The sequence below is a fragment of the Pleuronectes platessa genome, chromosome 18, assembly GCF_947347685.1.
Source record: "Pleuronectes platessa chromosome 18, fPlePla1.1, whole genome shotgun sequence".
NCBI lineage: Eukaryota > Metazoa > Chordata > Actinopteri > Pleuronectiformes > Pleuronectidae > Pleuronectes > Pleuronectes platessa.
In genome coordinates, this window is record NC_070643.1 from 11,805,254 (window position 1) to 11,831,532 (window position 26,279).

The window sequence follows — 26,279 nt, forward strand, 5'->3', positions numbered from 1 at the left end:
GAGAACACACATAATGAATGTATACAGATTCAGAAAAGTCCAAAAAGCATACTGTTCATTTTTACGTGTTTTTTAATTAAACGCATCTGTGATTCTTTTATAAACATTCAATATGAATGAGCATTAACATTTGCTTACGTAGGGACGGTGGAGTCGATGGAAACATTAACTTTCGCAGAAAAATAGGGCTATACCATGGACTGTTATTACTTCAGAGCACAGTTGACAAGTTAGAAAAACCTAGTAGAGGTCACACTATCATTCATTCATTCATAGCTACCCTCGAGCATACATAACAAAATGGTCATATGAATGATCGTCATTAAAAATGTGTGAAGTTTAAATGTGGGGTTCCTCAAGGCTCTTTGATAGGCCTCATATTATTTAATTTGTACAAATGTTATGGTTGTATGCAAACAGATGGTTTGAACATTTATTTATGAGTAAAAATGAATAATAAGTTTAATATAGTATAGCTTAATTTGTTAAAAAAAGGTTAATATCATTAATTACTTTAATAAAATAAAATGACTTATTTTTGATACTTTGTAGAATGTGACACATACACATGCAGTGAAGAGAAGGTCAGGTCATCAAATCTCTTGTTGGTCATTGGACTTAGTCGGAGGTAACCTGATCCTTTGATATCTGATCTTATTTCAATCCGATGTATCATTAACACATTCACTGATGACTCCCTGAGGAACCCGTGCAATAATAAATGTGTGAAATTAGACACACACACATGAAGATTGAAACAAAATTCCCTCGAGCAAAATGCTGTCACAGGAAAGACCCGTCTGTCGTCGCCGGGGCTACTAAGGACAGAAAGGTGGGTGTCGGGTGCCAAGGAAACAAACTATGGGAATCCAGCTCACCAACCACAAGTAGTGTTTACTTTTGGGGTTAATAGTGTGTGTGCATGTGTGCTTGTATACGGGTGTGTGTAGACAGTGATCCCTTGGGAAAGAGTTTAACACGTGAGTCGGTCTGTCTTTGTGCGTGCGTGGGCCTAGTTGCCTACCTGAGGGAGAATAAAAAACACCGATGCAAAGCCAAGTGCCAAAAATCTCTCAGAAATGCCTTTGAAAATACCATAAAGGGATTTCATGGACGTCGGCAGGCCTGTGAGAGATGGACTCTGATACAACTCTGTCTGGCCTGGACTGTGTGTTGGACGATATACGGCCACATTTGCGCAGCTCGGACTGGTGGAACACTTAAGGGGTTTTTATGACCTGCTGCCATTTGGTGCTCTGGGATGGAGCGGAGCGCCGACCACATAACTAATTAGGCCTGGCCAACGGGGGTGTGCGAGGATGGGGATTTGCGGATTGTGGGAGGTGGATGTGGTGTGGCGTGTCTGCATGAGTGAAGTAGCGAGCGGGGCCAGTGAGTGTGTGGCACAGGTCTTTGTGTTGTGTCCTGATCATGGAGCGCCAAATCAGGGCGCCATTTGTTCTTCATAAAGTCTCCATGAGCTCTTTCATGTAGGAGACACCATGCAGGCCTGGAAACTTTGACACAGGAGATAGGGACCTACACACATGCACACACACACACACACACACACACTAAAGAGACCACTCCCATCAAAGTAGCAAGATTCAGACAGAGGTATATGAAAAGATTTGAAAAGTTTGGCCTGCTCAACAGAAACAACACTTCGCTTATTGTCTCATCACTCTAACCCTCCCTCCTCTTCTCTCCGTCCGCGGATCATGAAGATGAACGACCGTGCCTAGATATGAGAGTTCAGTGGCGGGGGTGGCGGTGGGGTGTTGTCAGAAGTGGAATGTGTGTGAACTGCACACCGCCTCCTATAAATCAGGCCGACAAGTAGGAGGAGGAGCAGGAGGAGAGGGAGAGCAGGGTGCAGGGGAAGGGGGAGGAGTCAGTACGAGGGAGTGGTGGGGGGGGCGATGAGATAAACCAGAAAATGCATTTGCTGCTGAAAATGCAGTATGGATGGTGAGTTGGATGGAAGAGCGAACACTTGAGGGATGGTCCATCTTTGATCTGAAGGAGTCTTTTTATGCAGCTGTGCATAAAAGTCTCACTGAAGGTTTTGCGTTAATATACGTTCTCTCAGTAGATAGAGAACTCCTACATCCTCGACTGGCTCCAGGTATCTTTCCTTCTTTTCAAAATACGTTTTTTCTATATTCTGCCTGACGGTTTCTGAAAAGCATCATTCTAAAGCGAACAAGGGTTGATGGGTCAGCTGAGGACGGGAACTGGACCTGAAAAGGAGAAAAACATAGGAGGCCGTATCAAGCCAAATACACCTCAGATACTTAAAAAAAAAAATTGTGATACTTGCACTACAATGCATAAAAACACTTTTTTAGAACAAACAATGCCAAGTGTGTGCTGATTTTCTTCCTCTACTCAAAATCAAAATTAATGCATAACTTGATCAAATCAAAGCTGGAAAATGCAGAAAAACATAAAGGTGCCAAGTTAAGTGAAAAGAAGTATAAGTAGCTTCAAGGCATAGATCAAGACTCACTGTTGAGAGGCAGCTGCACATGTCGGCCTACAGTCCAGCAGTGTGGGATCTAAGCATCGCCCTCTCGAAAGGCCAACAACCTCCTTTAACATCTCTTCTGTTTCCAGAATCAGGTCGTTCAGCTTGAGACTGAAACCTGGAAATGTTTGAAAATCGGTCTCACAGCTGATGGGTCCTTGGCTCCTCTCGGGCTGCTCAAAGCTTCACACTCCGTCTTCTCAGTTGTCTGGGTGGATGAAAAAGGTAATGTCCACCTGTGGCTGCTCCTTTGTCAAAGGCACCATTGATGAAGACAACGGGCTCGGTATGACCACGTCCTTTTTCGCTAAAGCTTTGGAAGATCATTCTCTTCATGACTAATAGAAGAGGGATTGGCATTTAGGCTATTGCCATGGGAGTTGACAATTAGTGACACGCTTCTTAGAACATTCCTAAAGATACCCATTATTGAAGTATAGAAGATTATCGAAGAAATCTGTTGAAGGATGCAAGAGAATGGTAAGCGCGTAGAGAGGCAGGAAAACAAAAGCATGGATGCTGAATCAGTATTCACACTATGTTAGGTGAAGGAGAGGTGAACGAGGGACGGAGCCCAACCCGAGAAAATGAGCGATAAAAAGCAGAGGGAGGTGATGGGAGAACAAATTACAGGGACCGTTACTTAAGCTTTTTCTGTCAGTGTTTCTATAAGTGTCTCAAGTTTACATAAGGGAGAGCAAATTTACAAAATAAAAGACACAAAGCGAAGAGACGGCTTATGTCGATGACACACAATCAGGTGTGATGGATGAACATGAGTCCAGTTAATTGCGGTTCCTTATCCTGCCTCTTTAGGCAGCTCCTGATAAGCTCTCCAAATCTTAGCACCTCACAGCTAATAAAGCTCCCCACTGGAAGGCAGGGGCATGTGTGTGTTGAGGGGGGGGGGGGTAAAGAAAACACAAAGATCTTTAGGCCGTCTCTCAGCACTTTATCACTTGTCACCTTCTACTGTGGGAGTGAATCTGCCATAGAAAAAAAAGAAATCCTGTTAATAAGACTCGATGCCTGCAATTTAGGATTCCAAGTATTTCAAATCACTGAAGGAAAAGTAAATAGAAGCAATGCCATCATGTCAAAATATATGGATCTTTTATTTGAAAGAAATATTAATACTTCATTTCTGTTTGTTTTGGTTCTCTGTCAAAATGAAGACACACCATGTGATACCTGACAATGCAACACTAAAGGAACCTGGTGCAGCACTGGACACGATTCACTATTGCAGTGTAAGATGCAAACTGATTCAGACTGAATATTGTGAACAATGGGAAGAAAAGTGTTATTTCCTCTTCTTGCAGCTCTCATAAAGACATTGCTACCTTCTTGAATGGTGTTTGGTTTGTGTCTTGGTTGTTAATTTCTTCCCATTTGGAAAAAACCTGCTCCTGTTGCACATGAAGCTTGAAGGTTTCACTTCTTGGTTTGTGTCCCAGTGTGGATGAACGAAGCAGTTTTGCGCCCCCATCTGGCGGCAGACAGGATCACAACCCAGTAAGTGTCATTAGGACAGAAGCTACGTAATGAAGCTGTAGAAATACTCCAGACTGCCAGCCTGAGCCTATGCTATACACTTTAGAAGAGCCCAACATGCTGCAGAAAACGTGCTCACTATAAGGCACATCATTATTTCCTACTGGCATTAACATAATTAGTATCAACAGGTTTTTTACAACCAATTTCCAAACAGAACACAATGTGTTTTCAGATTCTTAACTGTTCAATGTGTTTTTTCCTCTTTTTTGATTTTGGTGGTTCAGGTACTTCACTAAATTCTGATGTTACCTCTCTACCAGTTTCATGTTTCCTCTTTTTGCTTGGCTTGTCACTGACATAGCCGCTGGAGTCGCTCCCCTGCACGGGACAGAGCTCACCCGCCTCCTCTTCTTCTACTACTTCTTCTTCTTCTTCTTCTTTCAGACGCTTCTCCTTCTTCTTTTTCTTCTTCTTTTTCTCACCCACTTCGTTGCCGTTTGCCTCATGTGTCATTCCATTAAGCTCTGCTGTTGTGACGCTGTCCTGTTGGCAGGGGGGTGTAACCTCCCCTTCTGATTCCTCTTCTCTGACTTTGTCTTTTTTCTTTTTCTTCTTTTTCTTGAGTGTGTTTTCAGGAGATGCCTCTGTGGTTTCAGGGTTTGTTTCCATGTCTGCTGTGTCCGGCTGGTCTGCAGGGATGCCCGACTCCGGGCCCTCACCCATAGCCATCAGCTCTTGGACCCTTGGACACAAAGACAAAACACAGAAATCAATCGAAAAGTGTAACAGCAACTCAACTGATGCAACAAAAACCTGTAAATTGACATTGTAAATGTGTGAATAGTTCCCAGATTTCTTTTGCCATGAGCCTCCTCCTCCAACCACCGCTACAGGTCATTTACCTGGTTCTGTCCAGCCGCCCTCTGATCAGCAGCACCCCTACATTATCAGCATCGAGTGCAGTCACTTCAAACTCCAAATCAGATCCGATCCTTGGCCCTGCATCCCTCCAGGTTTCCATGGGCACCAGGTTTGGTTTGGGAATGCTGGCGTTGAAACAGTCGTGCACCAGGCAGCCAACGTGGCTTACACCGAGTTTATTGACCTTACCCTGGAAAAACCAACACAGTAGAAATAAAGTATGATACTCACATCCCAGATGGGCAAGTAATGAAATGTTTTGTTTATGTGGTTGTGAGGGGTTGACAATGTCTCACAAGACATAAAAGTAACATAATCCGTCAAATCCATGACTGTAGCCGTGTGCCCGCTGTAAATTAATTAAACCTCACCAGCAATTTCTGCCCTACTGTAGGTTGAAACAGGATAAAATTGGCCTCTATGTCCATGTGGATGTAGCTGCTGTCGTCATAGATGTCTCCGTGCTGCCTGACTATACTGATGTTGTCATAAGCCAAAGGGACTCCTTTCAGACTGCAAGAGAAAAATATGACAGGGTGTACAAGTTAAAAATAGTTTGACTCAGTGTAACATGACATGACACAGCTTTAGTGTCATAATTACAGATCATTTTCAATTGGTGGGTGAAAACCATTTTGTACACAAGGACAATCGGGGTATGTCATTGAGTATCAATCAGTCCTGAGACGGACCTGTTTGAGTTTGTTTGCCTCCAGGTGACCGCTACCTGCACGCATTGTGCGCCATGTCCGAAAAAGTTGGATGGTTTGTGATGAGCCAACCTACATCAATTTAATTCCCAGGGATTGACCCGGTGGTCTGGTGGCTATTATGGCCACCAGACCACTGTAGCCAAACAAGCAGGAGGTGAAGGCTCAAAAATCAAACTGACACTTGCTGCAACCCTCAGCGACACACACAGAAACTGTACCCACTTCTCTGTACTTATCGTTTTAGATGAGACACCCTGTGAAATGGGCAGCCACGGACAAAAGAAAAGTGAAGGTGCAGCAGAGAGAGAGAGAGAGAGAGGCTCTAGCCACAGATACCATGAAATGCAGCAGTTAAAGTCAAAACTCCATTACAATGTCAAAGAATATTTTTGCTGTTTTCTGTGACTTGATATGAACGTAACCGATTGTCTTAAATGGGCAGATGGTGTCGTTTCGAATAGATTGCAGGGTCCAGTATCGCATCGAATCAAATATTATTGCAGATTTAGTTATATCTGCAATTATTATATAATTGTCCAGGTAATTGATATATTACAACGCAAGGAAACCCCCAATTTACAACCTTATAAACGATGCCCATTTATTCATTTAGGATGGGAGCAGGGCAGGCTGTGTTTATGTGAGACGGAATACCAACAATAATAAGTAATGCTACAACACCAATAATAATTCATTTCACTACTTTTTGAGCATTTTGGACATACAACAGCGAGACTAAATTTAAAACCACTCTGTCTAACTGTTCTTAAATTCAGTTTAAGTGTACTTCCCACTTCAAATCAGAACAGGGGCAAATATTGCTCTTCTTATTCTGTTCCCTTAACGATTTAGTGAAGGGAATCTATCGGCAGAAATTGAATATAAAATAATGCAAGTGATGTTTTCAGTAGTGTTTAATCATCTAAATTATACGAATTGTAGTGTTCTTTACCATAGAATGGTATACTTTATTTTCACATAGGGAGCGATTCCTCACTATGGACGCTGCCATGTTTTTTTTACAGTAGCCCAGAGAGGACTAACTAAACACTTTTGAGTTTTTATGAAAACTAAAGGCCACCACAGGTTCTGTCTCATGTTTTGAAGGAGGGTGAGGGGAGGGGGATTCAACTGTAACACGCAACATCACCACTAGATGTCAATAAATTCTCCACACTGAACCTTTAATTTGTATAATCTATAAAGGCACCACTAGATGCAGTTATATAACCTGACAGCTTGAGCATTGACATCTATATTCTCTTTATGTAAATCTGTTAAAGTTTGTACACACAGGCAGTTGGGTGAATATGTCGACACAGCTGTATAAATCTAACACGGGGTTCCTCCTCCTGTTGTGGGAGCTCGTACCTCGGAGAGAACTTGAGCAGCTCGGCCTCTAGCTCGACCAGGATGCCCGTCCTCTTCTTCTGCAGGTACATGGGCGGCAGCGCGACGTGTCTCCGGTGCGTGTTCATGACCAGACACGAGTACGGCGCAGACAGCAGCTCGGAGGCGGCTGCGAACGACGGGATCGAACACGGGACCGCGTCTCTGTACGGTTCGCTCGGCCGGACCTGGTCGCCGGCGGCGGGGACCTCACTAGATATTTTCTCACGTTTTGGGTCGACCTCAACATGCTCGAGGTTCGCCATGCTGGTTCACAAGACCGGAACACCAACAACGAGCGACTTCCGCCTCGAGGATGGTAAACAGGAGAGAGCATTTTTTAGGGGGACACCTGCTGGGGAGGAGATGGAATTACAGCAATGAGAGTCAAAAAGTTTAAATAATTGACTCATGAAATTAAAACAAATTAAGATTTAATCCGCTTTTCTTAATATTGTGATACAAACAATGGTTCAGACTTGTATTTACTATATATGAGGATCAGTGTTGTGCATGAACGTATTCAAATAAACGCGTTCATTAAACACGTTCATTTTATGAGAACTAACTGAACGCAGCTTCATGACAAATAGGAATTTGAACGGTGAACACGCATATTATCTGAGGTCTAGCTAAAACGTTACGGTATGTTTTCCTTCGCCAGAGGAGAGACGCTGTCTAAATCGGATGCTTGCACCATATCGTTGCTCAGTGCCCGTAACATTTCCTTGATGCCAGTGATTCTCAAACTGTGGTGCGCGGAGCCATAACAGGTGGGGCGCGCGACCGGGAGGGGGAAATGTGAGGCGGAACTAGTTTTATAGCCGACCTGATGTTCTGACGTCCGCATCTCTTTTGGTGGAGCAGTAAACAAATCGCTCTTTCACAAAGAGCGATTTTTGTGCGAGCTCCCACACAGCGCGAACAAACATACATTTTATAAATTTAAATTATATAATTTAAGGTCTAGCCTGATAATTGGTTTCATAGCAAGGCATAGCACTATGATCTGTTGTGCATTTTGTTTGCAGGGTCTGAATAAATAAGCATGCGAAATTAGCAATAGTAAAAAATAATAAAAAAAACATTTCTTTTAGGAATTGAAACATATGAAGTACAGTTTAAGGCACGGGGTAGTGATAGATAAAGTTTTCTTTAAAAAACAAGTTAGGTCTTTCATTCTCACTTTCCACCTTTGAACTATGAACTGAACTATGAACTAGTTCAGAATTTAAATGGTGAACTATTTGCTGTCGGTTTTTTTCTACTGTATTGTATTTGATTGTATTCAAATGTACCGGCTGCTATGACGACTTAATTTCCCTTCGGGGATGAATAAAGTAATCTATCTATCTATCTATCTATCTATCTAACGTGAACTATTAAGTTTTACTTGTATGAACTGAACTTTGAACTAGTTCATGAGAGGTGTGCACTTGCACAACACTGATAAGGATATGTGTCGTGTTATACAACCTGTCTTACCTCAGAGCAACGATTTTAACGTGGGTTCTGCTTTATCATTTAATTTAAGAGCCAGTCTTGGAAAAAAATGATCCGTCATGCCCTTTGTGTGGTGACTGCACTGTAGGAGGCGTTCATTGATTCTGTATCCTGTTCATACCTGCATTAAGATCATTAAGGTGACCTTAGGTGTCAATTGGTGCAACTACAGTACACATGAACACACACACACACACACACACACACACACACACACACACACACACACACACAATGTGCTTCCTCTGGCTTCTGCTGCTGTGGGCTCTAGTTAATAGTTAAGACACACGCAAGGACACACACACAAACACACTGTCCTTCTGAAGTCGACAAACACCATAATGAGGCAGCATATGATTGACTGCACATCTTCGTAAGGGTACATCTTCTCATAGGCGGCCTCATTTGTAACTGTGTGGTGTGAGCGTGTGTGAGATTGTATTTTTCAATCTAATTGCTATTTTTCCTTTTGCTTTGTGAAGCACTTTTTTAACCCCCGGCTTTGAGAGGTGCTCTAAAAGAGATTTACCTCATCGCTTAACTTTACGATGAGCGTGTGAGCCCAGAGCAGAGCTGGAGCCGTCACTGTGTTTAATTGTAGTCCCACAGGGGAACAGTGGCTTCATAAATCCAGCCCCACAATGATCATGTTGACTGTGCAGTGCTGCAGGTTGTCAAAGCTCGATACTGTAATGGTTTGTTAAGATTAAACACATGTTTCCATTGAAAAAATGTTGGGGGTTTATTGATGATTGTACCATGATGTGGCAATACACTCGCAACACCTCACAAACACACCAACATATTTTAGATCATTGAAAACTCATCTTGCTGCTAAGCGTGTATTTGTAAATTAAACTTAAAAAAAATTAAAACAAAAAAAGAATTCCAACGATATTTCTGATTTATCTTACTTTATTTGAATTACTTTTTTATAAGAAGCATTTATAAAAATATGTCTCATTTATAGATATGACTAGATGCCTGATATACAAACATGGATATACAGTACAGTACATTGGGTGTGACTGTATTTTCATGCAAAAGCATTCCCTTTTCAGATGACATATGCATTCCATGAACCCATAACAAGACGAACAAGAGCGTTTAGAATGAAACAGAAGTTGCTCTTTAGAACAGGTGGATCAGCTGCATTCCTGGTTTGTGCTTATCACTTTGAGGCATCTGATTTGATCAAATCTCTTCCTGCTTATTACCCTCGAGGTCAGACAATGTCACGTAGACGTTTTGCCACCTGACTTCATCACCCAAACAACAGCCCTACGTCCTGGCTTTGGTTGAAGTGAAGAGGTTTCAGGCGACGTTTGCATAATTAGTCAGAAGCACAGACGCCTCCCTCTTCCTGGAGCAGAAAACAGGTTTCCGAGATGTGAGACTTAAATTCACTTCCTGCACAGTCACTTTGCATGTTGCAGGGCTGTGTACAGTCCTATCAGAAGGAAGTACATGCTACATTTGTCTGTTGTCGTCAACTGATTCCTCGCCCCTTTGGTGACATCATGGTGATGCTGCGGTGTGCCCATTGTAGGAGATCTGAGGGATGCCATTGCTGGAGTTGTCCAGGATCTCCTGTTAAGGGGAACATGCGAGCACACTTAACAACTTCACATGCAACTGACAACCTATTGCGGATATACACGCCATTGTTACCTTTGCCAAGGACATTATGTTTTCTATATGTGAAAACTTGGTGGAAGGATGCAATGCTGGTCGGGGAATGATCCATTACATTTTGGTTCAAATCCAGATCAGGGAGCAGATCCAGGCATTTTTCTTTCTTTAACATTGTGAGATACAGTGTTCTTGTAAATTTTCATTGATTTTGCGAAGAATAATTCATGGTTCTCGATGAAAAAAAACCCAGACGTGTTTACACTTATGAGTGGTGCATAGCAAAAATAAAACTCTGTAACTATTGAATTCAAATATGGTTTCATAAGGGGAATGTTAGGCCATGGGGGAGGTAGGTGCTAGTTGCAGCCGTTTCAATTGCTGCTGCTCTGCTGTCTTACCTTCTCGGTCATCTCTTGCGAGTGGTGCAGTGAGTGCTCCCTCTCAAGGAACATCCTCTGCTGCTCAGAGCTGGCAAGGCGACAGGTCAGCCACGTCGATAAGGTACATGATGTGATGCCTGGATAAGACAGGAACAGGAAAACAGGCTGGTGAAGAGCTGAATTTTACTGGAAGGGTGGACTGTCCCATCTTTAGTGTTTCATCGTTTTTTGTGGTAAGTGGAACCGACTGTTGTTTGATAAAAGGTTGATTCACCTACTTTGAATAGCTAGTTGTCCCTTGTGTCCCTATAAAGCCCTGGATTTTCTGTGTAGCAATTACCTTTTGGTTATTTTAGTTATATGGACCATACGTAGTGGAAAGATGGGCCTGGGGTGAATGTTATTCATTATGTGAAACACTTTTGTGATGATTAAAGCACCGACATGTCAACACCTTTTTTATTCTTAACCAATAAAGTACCGATCTTATTATTACACCTTCTAAAACTCTTTGTTGTTTCTCAAAATGACATATTCTAAAGGTTTGTCATGAATCAAAATCGACTCATGGCCCCTCAGTTTAAATTCAACTCTACACCTTCTTCCCTCACCTGCAGCTCAGGAGACTTTTCCTGCAGCTGAACTCCACCCACAAGTTGACAGGATTGGTTTCTTAGGTGTGTGACATCACAAGCCCTGGCTGTTTGAATAAAAAAAAATTCAGACTGGTATTTGTTTACTAAAGTGTTGAGATGGAAATACTCAGCCATGTCACTGACTGCTTGATGCGCTCAAAATGTAAAACGCAGAAGGGAAATAAGTAAACATGTTTAAAAAAAAAACATGCATGTATACACCCATAAATATGATATATCTAGTTATGTTTTATAGCCATCGACCTATTGGGGGATGGTCCTGTTGTGTTATTGTTATTTTTGGTTTACCCAGACCGGCCAGAGTCATGGCAGCCAGGTGGATCGAGTGCATCGAGTCTGGCCGTTTGTTCAGCGCCCGAACAAACTGGAAGTTGAGGATGCCACCAATTAGCCCGCAGATACAGCACGCTGAAAACAGGATCATCTGGGGGCCACAGAGAGAAAGAGAAAGAGGGAGAATAGTTCATGTCAATGCTTATGGTAAGATTGACATCCGATCAACAAAACTGTAAACGAACTGACAAAATGTGATGAGATGGGAGATATACAAACTGCTACTGAGCTTCCATCTCCATCATTTAGCTGTTTTGGGTGATGGCTGCTGCGATGGGTAATGTGCATCGGTCAAAATAAATCAAATTTCCTATTAGAAAATTGGATTGCTCTCAAAGCACAGTCTCCTCCGGAAATATAGCCCTGCTTGTAAATTTGCCGGCATCACTCACTTCCTGTATTTGTGTTTATGTGTGCGTGTGCGTGTGTGTGTGTGTGTGTGTGTGCGCGCGATGATTGCATTCCTTTACCTTGCAATCCAAATAATGAAATGAAATCAATTCAATTCTACTCCCCAGCAATTGTGTATGCATATGCGTGTGTGTGTGTGTGTGTGTGTGTGTGTGTGTGTGTGTGTGGGTGTGTGTGTGTGTGTTTATTGTGTCTGGACACAAGTTCTCATTTTGATTGCTCCCTGCACAGATTCGCAGATGCCTTTAACTGCATGGAAAAGGGCATCTCCAGTTTCAGTCATTATCCGCTGAACTGTTGAAAGCGGCTGGCAGGAGTCTGGAGCCAAACCAACCTAATGCAATCATCACTCCACAGGAAAACATGGAGGCAGCGGCTGGAAGGAGCAATAAGGAAAGAAAGATGGAACGGGCCAGAGCATTGAAAGGACTGGGAGAAAGAAGGTAGAGAGAAGGATGCAAGTGATGAAAGAGGGCAGAAAAGCGCGAGGGGGAGGATGGCGACAGAGACAATAGTTCGGGATGGACAGATGGAGGCAGGGGGAGAGGAAGGTTGAGCGATGGCTCTGTTACAGCAGACTGACACTGATCCATCACGCCCTCCCCACAGGAGACAGAGACAGTAGGAGGGAAACACAAGGACTTGCAGTCACTGAGAGAATGTGGAGCGATCGCTGGATGGACAGAGCGACAGAAAGAGAGGAGGAGAGTTGACTGGCTGTCTCCTCTAGTTTCCTCACACGTCTCTTTTAGAGCTCAGAGGATAGACGTGATGACAGGATGACAACCACAGACACACACATACACGCCATCACACACACGGATGTTTGAATTGGATTACTGGCACCTTGTGTGAGTGATAGGTTCCATCCTTCAGACAACATAATTTACAGTATAAACAATTCAAGTGAATGTGTGTTGATTAGTATTGGATTTTGACATGGGAGGCACACAGTACACCATTATATTGTTGTAATTATTACTGTTTTCTGTGAATATTAAAAGTACTTAAAATGCATCAGCTTTCTAAGGAAACCCCTCAGATTTCAGTTGTTAGCTATGCTGATCTTGATCCACACCAAAATGTGATGGGTTCCTCCCTGACCCTTACTGCCTTAACACAAGATTTGTACTAATCTGTCAGATATTATTGTGTAATCCAACTAATTGGCAAACTGACAAACTAATGCATTCAAATTTACCTGTGTCTTAAATGCACCAAAGTTAAATTGCAACATGGGCAAGTGGCCATTTGTCTGAAGCAATGATATGTTGGAGGAATATTATCATTTTAGCAAACGGTGAGACAAGAAAATTTACTATCTTGATAAAATGAATTTACAGCCAGCAGACAGTTATCTTAAGCTTAAACAAAAAGAAATGGCAAGTCCACAATTTCCATCAAAAGGTACAAAACGATCCCCATAATAGTGCCCAATAAAAAGCTGAATAATCAAATGAACTTTTAATTTGATCTGTAGAACAATAAAAACAGAGAGAAAGAAGGTTACTCTAAAAAATAGAATTAATTAAATTAAGATTGTTCATATTGAAGTTAACAAGTTAAATCAACACAACTGATAACTTAATTTGTTTGTGTGGTACCAACTGAAGTACTTTTTTTTTGTTTACATTTTTCTCTTATTTGTGTCTCCACTAGGTACATGACAATTGGTAAAGTCAAGAACAGAAACGTATAACCTCCTCTACAAGTGACTTGTCATATTTGATAACTTGTGTACAAACTACTGAGCTATGAAGCTAAAGAAGAGAGTAAGAAAAAAGGATAAGGGATCATAGGGGAACAAAATTACTCTAAATACTTACAATAAGACCCGTCCTCTTTCGAGCACACAACACTCCGCACATCCCACAGACCAGGAACTGGAAAGAGAGAATGACACATACATAAATGAACAGTTCCAAATGACCCTGTTAGTGTGTCACCGAGGAAAAGTCGCCGGCTAAGAAATGATATCATATTTAAAATGTTTTGGTCGTTTTCTCCTCCCTGTCTCGGCCACAGGAAGGTTGAAGGTGTTCCTTACACCTGCGCACTCAGATGCACTTCTCTCCCTCAGAGAAAATAACAGTGTGAGCTTCCATCAGGAAGCCATGTTTTCCTGTATCAGTGACTGATTCAGACTGAACCGGAGCAGCACGGTGGTGTATTTTCCTGACAGAGTACACTTACAAGTGGGACACTAGAGTTAGTTTTGATGAAACATTCAGAACAGTAGGGTGTGTGTGTGTGTGTGTGTGTGTGTGTTGTCACTCCTTCCACTCTCAATATGTTGTAGTTTAAAATTACCATTTATAAGATTGACTAAAGGTCCACTTACTTCCACTTAAGAGCTTTCAGCCCTGTCCTGTGGTCTTCTTCAGTAAAGTGGACATTCAATTAAGACTTTTCTCTTACTTGTATTGAAAGATATAAAAAAATAGTTTCATTGGGAGTTCCCCATAACTTTTATTATTATTTCAGTATTTACATTTCGCACAAAATAATCCCCACTCCTTTTATGTACATTGGTAACATCTTTAGATACAATACAGAACACAATCTGATAATTTCCAGGTTTTATCTGCCTTCAAGAAGTGAGGGATTCAGGAACACAATTTCATTATTATTTGGCAGTAATTTGAAATAAACCGAGCATAAGCTTCTTTATAACTTCAGCCTTCAATGCCATGAAAATTATTTGAAATGATCGACAGTCTCTTTTCCCTAAGCAGGAAAATTAAAAGCGATTATCCAGCCTCCTTTGGGGACAGTGGTCAATCAGTCTCAATGACTCGCAGGTCCTGACAGGAGATCTAAACTTCTGGGTGATCATGAGTACCGGGCCGCTGACTCAGCGGACAGCACTCAACAGCTGTGAGGCTCAACGCACACGGACATCACATTGCATAAGCACTTTGCAGTACAACAACTTTATATACAGCACTGTGGGGGCTATTTTAATTGTACAATATCACTTAAAAAGATTAAAAGAAATACTGATGTTTCTTTATGGCTCATATTGCATGAGTACTTCTTAGCAGTTTAGTTTCCGTAGCTTAGGAAGCATAGTAGCTGATTCAATAATAACCTGATCGATATATATATTCCAATACAGTATGTATTGGGTGGTCGATAATATTGGCCAATATGGGTTTTCACAGTATTGGTGTTTTTCTTTTTCTTTATAGTTATTTATAATAAAGTTTATGGTTCAACTGTTTAAATAGCAACGTTTACGTCAGCCAATACATCGTTTTGTTTCTCCCTCATCTCAGCATAGCAGTGAGAGGATGATTGTGTGTAAAATGCTTTTACCCTCCCTGAGCTCCGAGAAACAATTCAAGCATGAATTAATGAAACCAATCTTTGGCTCCAGCACTGAGGCATCTACAGTGGGCCAAATGACTGTGTGTCTCCCACATCTAATGGACGAACACATAAAGGGCTGGCAGCCATAATATTTACTCTTTACCCACAGCCAGCTTATTAATACTGGGAGGATGTTATGGATAAAAAGGAAAAGAGTAATTAATATTAGATAAACAGCCACCAACATTAACAGCAATCAATTTATACCCCAATCCTCCTCAACCCAGAGCGGGTTATGAGTTGTAGGACCATGGATAGTAAAGATTTTTTTAATTTATTTCAAAAAGCTGATTTTGATTCAGATTATTAAATGAATACACTGTGTAATTTATGACGATAATATAACCTATACTGTGAATGTAACATTCCTGACAGAGTTTAATCAACATCCATACTCATCCTCTCTGACAACAAGGTAAGAAGTGAGGAGAAGAGTTGTTCCCATGCAGGACGTACACAGAGCCCGCTCCACACCGGGGACGCGTCGCCCTGCTGCGGCTTGTGCTCGCCACGGACCCTGCTGATGCCCACGGCTCCCAGGACGATACTCGCCACACCCAGGCCCACCTCAACCACGGACAGCAAGAGCAGGCTCCACAGGATCTTGCGGCTGGAGCACATCCTGCCCCGGGCATCTCTCCAGCTCCAGCAGGAGGGGGCGGCAGGAGGCGCGGACAGAGGAAGGAGTCCGCTTCTCGGTGCGCCAAGGACTGCCTGCCGGGAAAAGACAAGGCTGTCCGGGTGAAGGAGAACCGTTGAGAGGACTTGCCAAAGTAGAGGTGGAGGAGGTAAACCTCTGCTTCTGATGACGTTGTTTGTAAAGAGAGAGAGAGAGAGAGAGAGAGAGAGAGAGAGAGAGAGAGAGAGAGAGAGAGAGAGAAGGAGCGCACCGATGAAGTTCAGCCGCTTGGTGATCGCGCATCATTGCAGCAGCACACACACACACGCAGGCACGCACACGGACGCACGCACAGACATCCAAGCCACATGAATTCAGGACAGCTGACACAGTCCCTTCCGGCTAGATCAGGGGTGTCCAAACTACACATTTTTTTTTTAAACTAACAATTTGGTAGCACTTAAATGGCACTTACTTATAGCACTTTGTAGTTTTGCTCTATTTTTGAAGAAATTGTACTTTTCTGGGTTTGTACCCTCGGGTAGGGGAGAGCGGGGTAATGTGAGACACTTTTTACATTTACTCCCCTCTAGGCGAGCCAACATTATATATCAGTAAAATGTACACATTTCCCATTAATTCAGGATGTTTCTTAGCAATGGAAATGATCAGAATGTCTTCAGGACAAAGGGTAGTTAAAATATGATTGTTTTTTAAAAAGTGGTCTTGTGTCTCTCTTTACCCCAGCTTAGGGGTAAAGGGAGACATACCAGAGAAATCAAGGGGGTAAAGTGATCCACTTACTTTTTCCACTTTAAAACTACCATAACAACACATGTTGTAATAGGTAAATTAAGCACATTTATGATTATTATGATTCATGTGATCTCTAGCTTACCTGCACATTGTTTCTCTGTCCAATTGGCAGGGACAGGGATATTGTTTTTCTCTGCGTATTCAAATGCCAGTTCACAGCACTTAACTGGAGCAAGGCCATGGAACTGGTCATCTAGTTGTTTCAAGTGTTTGGCTCCTCCTCCATCTCATCTATGAATATTCTCTTTGCCTCAGCTACTGCACCCCAGGCTACTGATTTTACTTTCCCTTTCTCTTTTTTCTTTATGAATCTTTTGAGGGTTGTCTTGTCAATATTTCTACCCCTTCCAGCTTTTCTTAAGGACTTTTTTCCTTGCATGACCTCAGCGGCTAAACTCTCCATCTCTGGGAGGGGTGCTTGGCCCCAGGTTGTCTTCCTGGTGTAGTTTCTTGGCAAGATGGCTTTTCTACAATGTTTATGGCATTACAAATAAAACATATATAATGTAATATAACACTAGAATATGTTTAAGACTAAACTTAACTTGTTCTACTTTACCCCAGAGCATTTGTCTCACTTTACCCCACAGCAATCATTTTAGAAAAAATCTCTTAGCAATTCAGGCTAATCTTCAGATAGCTTCAATCACATGGTTTTATATGCTCAAAGTTCATCAACATGTATGATAAAAGTTTTTCTACCTGGATCAATTTTTTTGTACACAACAGTTGATTAAGTTCAAAGCAAGAAAATTTGGCCAACTGTATTGTACTTCTCAGTTTTGACACTAAGTAGCACCCAACTCACCCCTGACCTGCCAGCTGTACACTCAGAACGCCGCCACGCCCCCCCCGCCCTAAGCGACGCGATTGAGGTGCACTGTCATCAGTCCGCTCCAGGGCAGGTGGGCGTGGCGGCGTGAGTGGCCCAGACCTTCACATTTTTTTCTGTATGTGGCCCTCGGGATGAAAAGTCTGGACACCCCTGGGCTAGATGCACCTTCAGTAAAACCCACGAACTGGATCAGCCAAATGAACCGCAAATGAATGATAAAAAAAAGAGAAAAAAAAGGCAGGTGCTTTACATAACCCTGAAAACACATTGAGAGAATATATGACCCTAACTGATGAATAGAGGAAAACACATGTTGTGGTTAATATGAAGTGCAAAATATGAACATTTAAAATGTTGTGCCAAGCTTATTGAAAGGCATAAGATAACAGTTAAAATGGGAGTTCCTCAATCATATTTATATTGCTGTAGTATTTATAGATCAAACCTTACCCCCTCTTTTCATTTGTTTTGGTGACTTACTATAGAATTTAATTTCAACATGTTTCACTTAAAAACCTAAACTTTTGATTCACACACAGTCAATGCAGGTGAGTATAAATGTGGAAAGCCTTCAGTCACATACAAGTATGTGTACCTCTACATGATTGATTGCATTCCCGTCACTGAGTAACAAGATCCCACAAAGGTTATTTGTTCATTGTGCGTCAAGCAACTGAGATGTTGACATGCCACGGACCACCTTTCTATCAGAGGGCTCAAGATAAGTAAATAGTGCATATCCTGCTTTCAGGACTAAGCCTCTCCCTATGGCAGTTAGGGACAGACTAAACATTCACATTGTGATGGTGTAATCCTGATCAAACAGTGATAACAATGTGGTTCACCGTGCCCTTTTCTTGGAACACCCTGTATCAAATGTTCACATCAAAATGAAAGTAAAACTTATGTAAAAAAATAACTGAACAGGCAAAGGTGCAGGCTGCTGCCTCAGGTGCGGCATGAAAAAAGAAGCAGGGGAAAGAGGAATTTAAACAGAGACATTAGAAGTAAATTATTATTGTAAGTTCTGCACATGATGTTCTCACTGTAGTTTTCATGAAAAGTACCATCCATAAAGATCATTGACAACATGGTATCCTTTGTACTTTGAGATGTGGTCACAGGCCAGGCAGACAGGATGAATGAATTCATTGCTCGTTGTCAAAAGATGAGCAGTGACTTCATAGTACTTTCTCCACTCAAAGTAGCTCATGTATGCTTCATGGTCATTGTCCAGGCGTTGCAGAAACTCTGCCAGACCTTTAGCGTCAGGGAAATCATCTATGTGAATGAAGGAACCATTGGGAAGGAACTGCTCGTAGTTTTCCCTTGGTGGACCCAGAACTACAGGGACGGCCCCCGCCACGAGGGGCCCGTTGACCTTCTCTGTTATGTAGTCCACGTGCTGCGAGTTCTCAAATGAGAGATAAAACTTACAACTCGCAAGGGTGGGGTAATAGTCTTCAGGTTTCAACGGGTGCCCATTAAAAGCAGCACCAAAGACATCGACCTTTATGTGTTGGGACAGTTCTCTGTAATGTTTCTCTCTCACAGATGTTCCAGTAGCTGGGTTGTTGTTACTGACAACCCAACAAACCAGTTTGTCTTTCTTGGGCAGAACTATTTCTTCCTTTGTCTCTGTCTCCTTGATCGTCACCTCATTCCTCACTGTGATGTCAGCATCTCGTCTGTAGCTCAGTGTTAAGTTGAACAGGTTTTCCAGACCTGGTTTCTGCGCCGTGTTCGTGGGAGATTCCACGTTGAACCAAATCCACTTCTGAAAATATGGACGTGGCTCCTTGGGCATGTTTGTCAAATGCCAGTTTATGTCTTTATGGTAGAAGATGACTCCCTCGGCTTGGCTGTACAATGACCTGTCATCAGTCAGAATGCAGCCATCAATGTGGAAGTAGCTTGAGCAGATTTGGAAATCAAACCTCACACCAAGAGGCCAGAACCACAGCAGAACGATAGGTTTTTCAGTTGCCCCTGTGGCTTCATAAGTTTTTTCATCAGCTACTGTAGTCATAGTCTGACACACAGGAGATGGAGGCTTGAAATATACAAAGAAGCTGACAAAACAGCAGGCAAAGCAGAGTGTAGCTACCTTTGCCAGGCATGAGGTTTTATTTAAAGGTGCCGTCATCTGTGGAAGGAAGAGAAAAACTGATTGGTAAACAGCATCATGGCTTCAGTAACACCATAGACAGTGAATGTCCTCTCATAGTTTTGCGACTTCTTCATCCTGAGATAGTTGTATTCTCGTGTTAAGTTTTTGGGGCAGTGGCACGAAAAACCCTCCAACTCTGAAATTTGCGTTCTTACGTACACAATCTTCTGATAATCTCCTGAAATTATCTGGCGTTCAGTGTAGCTAGACTTTGAAAAACCAATATAAAAAAAGTTTAACTCCAATAATAAAACTGTAATGTCAATACAGCAGTAATAATATGATGCTGTAAAAGTAACGCCATGTCACCTAGCAGCTTTAACGTGCCCGGCTTTTTTAAGCAAATTTAATATTATAAAAGCATTCACTCGTGGTGATAGATGTGTGCTGTGGATTTTCCATCTTTTATAATTTTATCATCTTAAATGACTTATTTATATTTTAAAATCGAATTAGCTGCATTTCATTGTCAGCATTTTTATTTAGCTTTGTTTAATTGGTGGTTTATCAGTCAATTGTGAAGCACTTTGAACTGCACTGACCTGAATGAAAGATGCAATATAGATCGAGTTTGACTGATAATTTAGGCATCACAGCACAGGCCATCAGCTAAGACAAACTACTTACTTGGCATATGTCATTTATTCATCATGTATTTACCAAGACCACCACTGAAAAGACACATGTTCTCACCTTCCCGACAGAATCAGGTCTGGGTCTCTCTGTCCGGTGATCGGTCACCTGAACACAGGTTTAAACAAACACACAACCAGAGAATCAAAACCACACAAACACTGTTTGCCCTTGTTGTTTGCACACATTGTTCACAAACAAACTTTTCACCGCGTCATTCTGTAGATGTAACGGTTCGCCGCCGATGTATGAATCAGGGCGTATGTAGAAAATACTCACCGGTGCAGGCTGGTGCCTCAGGTGCGGCGGAAAAAAGGAAGCAGTGGAAAGAGAAATTGAAATGAAGACCTTAGAAATCAATTATTTTTGTAAGTTCAACCACCGCGGGAAAGACAGCAACTCCTGTGGATATGTCGTATTCCTCGGTTTAGTTTTGTAGGAGATGCCAATAAATTCTACCAGGTGAGTCCTTTGAGAACGAATGAAACATGCTACATTTGAGATCAGACACGCCCACGACCATAAAAACGAATGCGCGTCCACATAAGTTTTACGGTAAAATGTCTGGGCCGATCTATATCTGCAGTCCATGGGACCGATGCGGTGGACATGGTGTATTCAGTGCCCCTCAGAATTTCGGGAACGTAGTCAAGTGCCTTAACCGACCAACAAGGTCGTTTCAAAAAAGGTTTTTCAATGTTTATGACTGGTATTCTTCGGGTTAAACTACGGTGGCCAAGAGAGCTCAAGGAACTGAAAAAACAGTCACAACACTGAAACGCGGCGCAATAGCAAAAACGACACCAGCAATGTTTCCAGGGAACCCATAAAAGTGATGAACCTGGCTGCAGTTGAATCCTTTGTGAAGTTCCATCGCCATTGACGAGAAGCAGACTTCAGTAACTTCGCAAAGCATTGAACTACAGCCAGGTTCATCACTTTTATGGGTTCCCTGGAATAATTTCCGTTGTCGTTTTCGCTTTTTAACTGTTGATTTCAAAATCTCACATAAGTATCGCTTAAAGACTCTTTTAGACTTGTCCTACAGAGAATCTCTGCTCATTTGGGTTCAAACCTGTTCTTGATTTTTCATCTCAAACGTGCACAACGCAGCGGGAGGTTCTTTGCTCAGTCATGTTCACAACAGCAACAAATCCTCCACAGGATTTAGGTGCATATGTATTCCCCTGCGGAGATCAAATGGTTTTGTTTTCAGAACACTGACAGTAGGTTGTTTTCATTTCTGGTCAATCCCTTGTTAGAAGCGTGACCAACCTTGACTAGTGGTCAATCCAGCGGGGGATCCCCTGCTGTGTTCACATGCTGTCTTCTGCAGAATTTCTGCAGACATTCACAGGCAGAGACAGTCCACGAAACATCTGGAGGCTCACACTTTATTTTTTTATAAAACACATACACCTCCTCAAGAGAAACTGCAAAGAAGCCAAATGGATGCTCATACATAGTTTATATAGATCGAATAGCATAATTTCTGCTCTACAAGATGTCTCCCCACCAAATGGGGTTGGCGAGTTAATTTTAAATCAAAACAGTGTAAAGCAGAGGATTGTCCCTTAGAGTTGTAAAATGATAGCTGATTTGAATGCGAGTGTGCAGCTATTCAGCTGGATCCATGCAACTGATGCCCCACCTACTCATTAGCACAACCAATAACCTAATGAAGTCAGGATAGAAAACTGTAAGTTCACTTGTAGTCTTTAAAAAAGTCATCAATTAAGGTATAAACAAAGCAAAAAATAAATATGACATAATCCTTCAAATGACCCCAATAAAATGTATAAAACCTATGTTTAGATTTGAATATTTATTTATTTGTCTATATGTATTCAAAACAACTCAAAGTGACTTAAAAAAAGAGAAGTATTGCCACACTTCTTTCATCAGCTCCAGTTTGATAATATCAACTGTTACCATATGAATTATATTGAATAATTACTTTTCATTACTCTTTATAATGTCAAAGCAATCACACAAATTCAAAGTATATGTTCTAGTTTATAGTCAGTCAAATGATGTTCTCACTTTAGTTTTCATGAAAGTACCATCCATAAAGGTCATTGACAACATGGTATTCTCTGTACTTTGCGATGTGGCCACAGGCGAGGCAGATAGGATGAATGAATTCATTGCTCGTTGTCAAAAGATGAGGAGTGACTTCATAGTACTTTCTCCACTCAAAGTAGCTCATGTATGCTTCATGGTCATTGTCCAGGCGTTGCAGAAACTCTGCCAGACCTTTAGCGTCAGGGAAATCATCTATGTGAATGAAGGAACCATTGGGAAGGAACTGCTCGTAGTTTTCCCTTGGTGGACCCAGAACTACAGGGACGGTCCCCGCCACGAGGGGCCCGTTGACCTTCTCTGTTATGTAGTCCACGTGCTGCGAGTTCTCAAATGAGAGATAAAATTTACAACTCGCAAGGGTGGGGTAATAGTCTTCAGGTTTCAACGGGTGCCCATTAAAACCAGTACCAAAGACATTAACCTTTATGTGTTGGGACAGTTCTGTGTAATATTTGTCTCTAACAGATGTTCCAGTATTTGGGTCGTGGTTACTGACAACCCAACAAACCAGTTTGTCCTTCAGGGGCAGCACTACTTCCTCCTTAGTCTCTGTCTCCTTGATCGTCACCTCATTCCTCACTGTGATGTCAGCATCTCGTCTGTAGCTCAGTGTTAAGTTGAACAGGTTTTCCAGACCTGCTTTTTTCGCCGTGTTCGTGGGAGATTCCACATTGTACCAAATCCACTTCTGAAAATATGGACGTGGCTCCTTGGGCAAGTTTTCCAAATTCCAGTTTATGTCTTTATGGTAGAAGATGACTCCCTCAGCTTGGCTGTACAATGACCTGTCATCAGTCAGAATGCAGCCATCAACGTGGAAGTAGCTTGAGCAGATTTTGAAATCAAACTTCGCATTATAAGGCCAGGTCCACAGCAGAACGATGGGGTTGTCAGATGGTGCCTCTTCATTAACTTTTCCATTACCAAATGTAGATGTAAATAGACACAAAGGGGATTGAGGCTCAAAATATACAAAGAAAGAAATAACACAGGAGATAAGGCCAAAAATAGCTAAGTATGCCAGGCACAGCATTTGACTGGAAGATCCTCTCATCTGCGGAAGAAAAAAAAAAAACTATTGTCACCTCTTTGATAACAACATCATGACTTGTAGCACTTTAATGGACCATTTGCCAATACAGTCAGCTTTGCACCTGTATCTAGGCACAACAAGCCTGATAAGCTTCAGATTTCCCAGTTTCACATTTAAGCAGCGTGCGTGGGGCTGAATTAAAAAGCATATATTGCCAGCCAATTATTGTTAAAAAACTTCAGGAATACATTAGACTCTGTAGGATTCATTGAATAATTTGACTGGATATTATGCCTATTACTATTGTTGCTTATCAGATGGTTATCTCCACCCGACATGCTTTAATTTGTATACATTTTGCAGCCTAATGATATTGTTGCATATCAGGTGGTTTGCTGGGTTTGCTGTGCTCGCAGTAAAGCCAAGTTCACGAGGTACAGTATATTCCCCTCAGGCGCACGGTGAGAGATGCAAGGTCTGCACGTGGCAGCTTCGCTAGGTAGTATATTCTCCTGCAGGCCAATGCTCCTATGGAGAATGGCCACACCTTTGTAGTGGGGGCGCACGGATAGATCCATAACATCTTGTAATCTTATGAGGGGGAGTGACTAAGTCGGAGCCTAGAGGCCAAACACTAACCTGTTCTACCGTTTCAAAAACAAACTAACAAGCTTAACTCCATAGCAATGTCTTGTGCAATGTGGCCAGTGACTCAACCCCCCACCCTCTCTCCTAAACAACTGACGGAATACTCGCAATGACTTCTCAGTAGGAAACATCCGTTGTACACATGTTAAATAGCGGCACGTAGTAAGAACAATAGATGTATTTCCATGTGTCCATTCTTGCTTTACAATAGAGCTGCAAACACACCGAGGAGAGTTTATTTTCCTAAATAAATACACATTACTACGAACCCCTAATTTAATTAAATAATATCTTTCATTTCAGACAGGATTCCTCACAGGTCATGATTACATAAACTGACTGTGGCTATTTATAAAATAAATGGAAGTAAAAAAAAAATATTCCGATGTTCTTCTTAAGAAAAATTATCCACATATAATTTAATATTTCTCATGATTATAAGTTCCAGTCTGACTTAACCCTTAACTTATTCTTTCAGTAACCATTCATAATAGTTTGTTCATCTTCAGACAAATAGTAGAAAATACTGACTCAATATTCACTTGATTATAGGTTAATATGTGTGTATGAGATAGAAATATTACAGATTACAGAACAGTAACACAAACTGAATAAAAAACATGTGCTTACCTTTCCTGTGTTAGTGCTGGATTTGCTACTGGCAGGCTTTTGTAAATTGTCCATACACTATATCGTAACGCCTTTTGTTCGGACAGTATCAAGCCCAGCCTACTAACCCAACAAGTAAAACCAGTTATATTAGATATAAATACTGTCAATTGCCAACAGTTTTAGACCTCGCTGCTACTGACTCCTGTCGTAACAGACCAGGAGTAGTGGCAGCAGCGAGGTGTAAAAACATTTGCAGTTGACAGTGTTCACATTTAATATAACTGGTTTTACTTGACAAGAGTCATAACAGACCAGGAGTAAGGGCAGCAGGGAGGTGGAGTCACAACAGACCAGAAATCAATGCTGACACAGTTTTGCTCCACTTGCCTCTTAACTGCTGAGGTGCTCTCAGCTTGATTTGCCGAATTAGGTCTGGGTCCTGTTGTCCCGCCTCTACACTGACTTTTGTTTATTGTGGTCCATAGTCCACACTGCTGCTCACAAGTTAATCATACACGCTGGTGCCACTTTTTAAACTTTATTTAATAAATATTAGTGATGCACCAGTTTAACTTGGCGTAAAAAGTATGAGCGTAGCATCTGTTTAAGTACTTTATTCTCATGTGCACCGGCTCTATTCATCCGTCTCATGCACAGGTAACAAGGGAACTGACAACATACGTCATACACACAGAAGCCGTAACACCTCTAATAAACGGGCAATACTGCTACCGTAAAACAATGAGCAGAGCGTTCTCTATAATGATACTTTAACAGGGCTGTTTTAGACAGGGTAAAAAGGTGCTGTTTTAAATTATCCTTGTGGTATTTTGACCAAAATATGCTACAGTCATTTCATTAAGATCCCAAGGAACCATTAAATAAAGTTTAGGTAAATCAAAGATTGTTTCATAAATCTGATTCAATTTGTGCTCATTAAAAGATAAGAGTGATGAAGGGCTGAACATTTTTAAATAGTGCTTTAATTATTTTTCTGACACAAAAGGGTGAATGAATAACAACAAAAAGAAAATAAACAAATATCGGTATCGGCTATCGGCCAGATTGTTATTTTAAATATCGGTATCGGCCAAGAATTTCCATATCGGTGCATCCCTAGTAAATATATTGTGCTAGCTCCTATCAAAGCAATGCTTTTGCGTGACATAGACAAACAGATCCTGGCCTATTTATGAAAAACTCCTGACAGGTAGCCAAGAAGCTGAGGAATTGATACCTTAGTGTGTATGGTAGCTTGAGCTGTAGCTGGAATTTGTGCCAGGCATAAAGATCATTAACTACATGATAAATGTTGTCTTTGGAGATGCAGTCACGTAGGCATGACTGTTGTACAAGGAAATGTCATCAGTCATTATAAAGCTATCATTGTTAAAATAGTTTGAGCAACGCAGCGGGAGATTCTCTGCTCAGACACGTTCACAACAGAACAGAAATATCGTTCAGGTGAGGGGTGTTGCAGCAGTAGAG

General features: G+C 41.7%; 3 protein-coding genes across 7 annotated transcripts; all 3 read right to left on the bottom strand.

The window, feature by feature from the left end:
• Positions 1 to 3,626: 3,626 nt before the first annotated feature.
• On the bottom strand, positions 3,627 to 7,329 carry polr1f (RNA polymerase I subunit F). The gene is made up of 4 exons (XM_053446554.1): positions 7,033 to 7,329; positions 5,320 to 5,461; positions 4,930 to 5,138; positions 3,627 to 4,769 (listed from the first exon to the last, which is right to left on the bottom strand). Exons 1-4 carry the CDS (start codon positions 7,314 to 7,316, stop codon positions 4,256 to 4,258), a joined length of 1,149 nt encoding a protein of 382 aa, XP_053302529.1. The 5' UTR covers positions 7,317 to 7,329; the 3' UTR covers positions 3,627 to 4,255.
• A 2,121-nt stretch (positions 7,330 to 9,450) lies between these two features.
• LOC128461875 (transmembrane protein 196) lies at positions 9,451 to 21,295 on the bottom strand. 5 transcript variants are annotated; one of them, XM_053447029.1, is made up of 9 exons: positions 20,693 to 21,295; positions 20,474 to 20,521; positions 19,718 to 19,756; positions 16,858 to 17,794; positions 15,797 to 16,142; positions 13,795 to 13,851; positions 11,513 to 11,648; positions 10,587 to 10,705; positions 9,451 to 10,143 (listed from the first exon to the last, which is right to left on the bottom strand). In XM_053447029.1, the coding sequence occupies exons 4-9, from the start codon at positions 16,863 to 16,865 to the stop codon at positions 10,072 to 10,074; spliced, it is 738 nt and encodes a 245-aa protein (XP_053303004.1). In that variant the 5' UTR covers positions 16,866 to 17,794; positions 19,718 to 19,756; positions 20,474 to 20,521; positions 20,693 to 21,295; the 3' UTR covers positions 9,451 to 10,071. The 5 variants fall into 5 exon arrangements, with proteins under 5 accessions (XP_053303004.1, XP_053303005.1, XP_053303006.1 ...); XM_053447030.1 differs by having other exon boundaries at positions 15,908 to 16,142; positions 20,693 to 21,289; XM_053447031.1 differs by lacking the exons at positions 15,797 to 16,142; positions 16,858 to 17,794 and having other exon boundaries at positions 20,693 to 21,282.
• Positions 21,296 to 21,793: 498 nt separating this feature from the next.
• LOC128461873 (4-galactosyl-N-acetylglucosaminide 3-alpha-L-fucosyltransferase 9) lies at positions 21,794 to 25,064 on the bottom strand. The gene is made up of 2 exons (XM_053447021.1): positions 24,810 to 25,064; positions 21,794 to 23,552 (listed from the first exon to the last, which is right to left on the bottom strand). The coding sequence occupies exons 1-2, from the start codon at positions 24,861 to 24,863 to the stop codon at positions 22,458 to 22,460; spliced, it is 1,149 nt and encodes a 382-aa protein (XP_053302996.1). The 5' UTR covers positions 24,864 to 25,064; the 3' UTR covers positions 21,794 to 22,457.
• Positions 25,065 to 26,279: the final 1,215 nt, after the last annotated feature.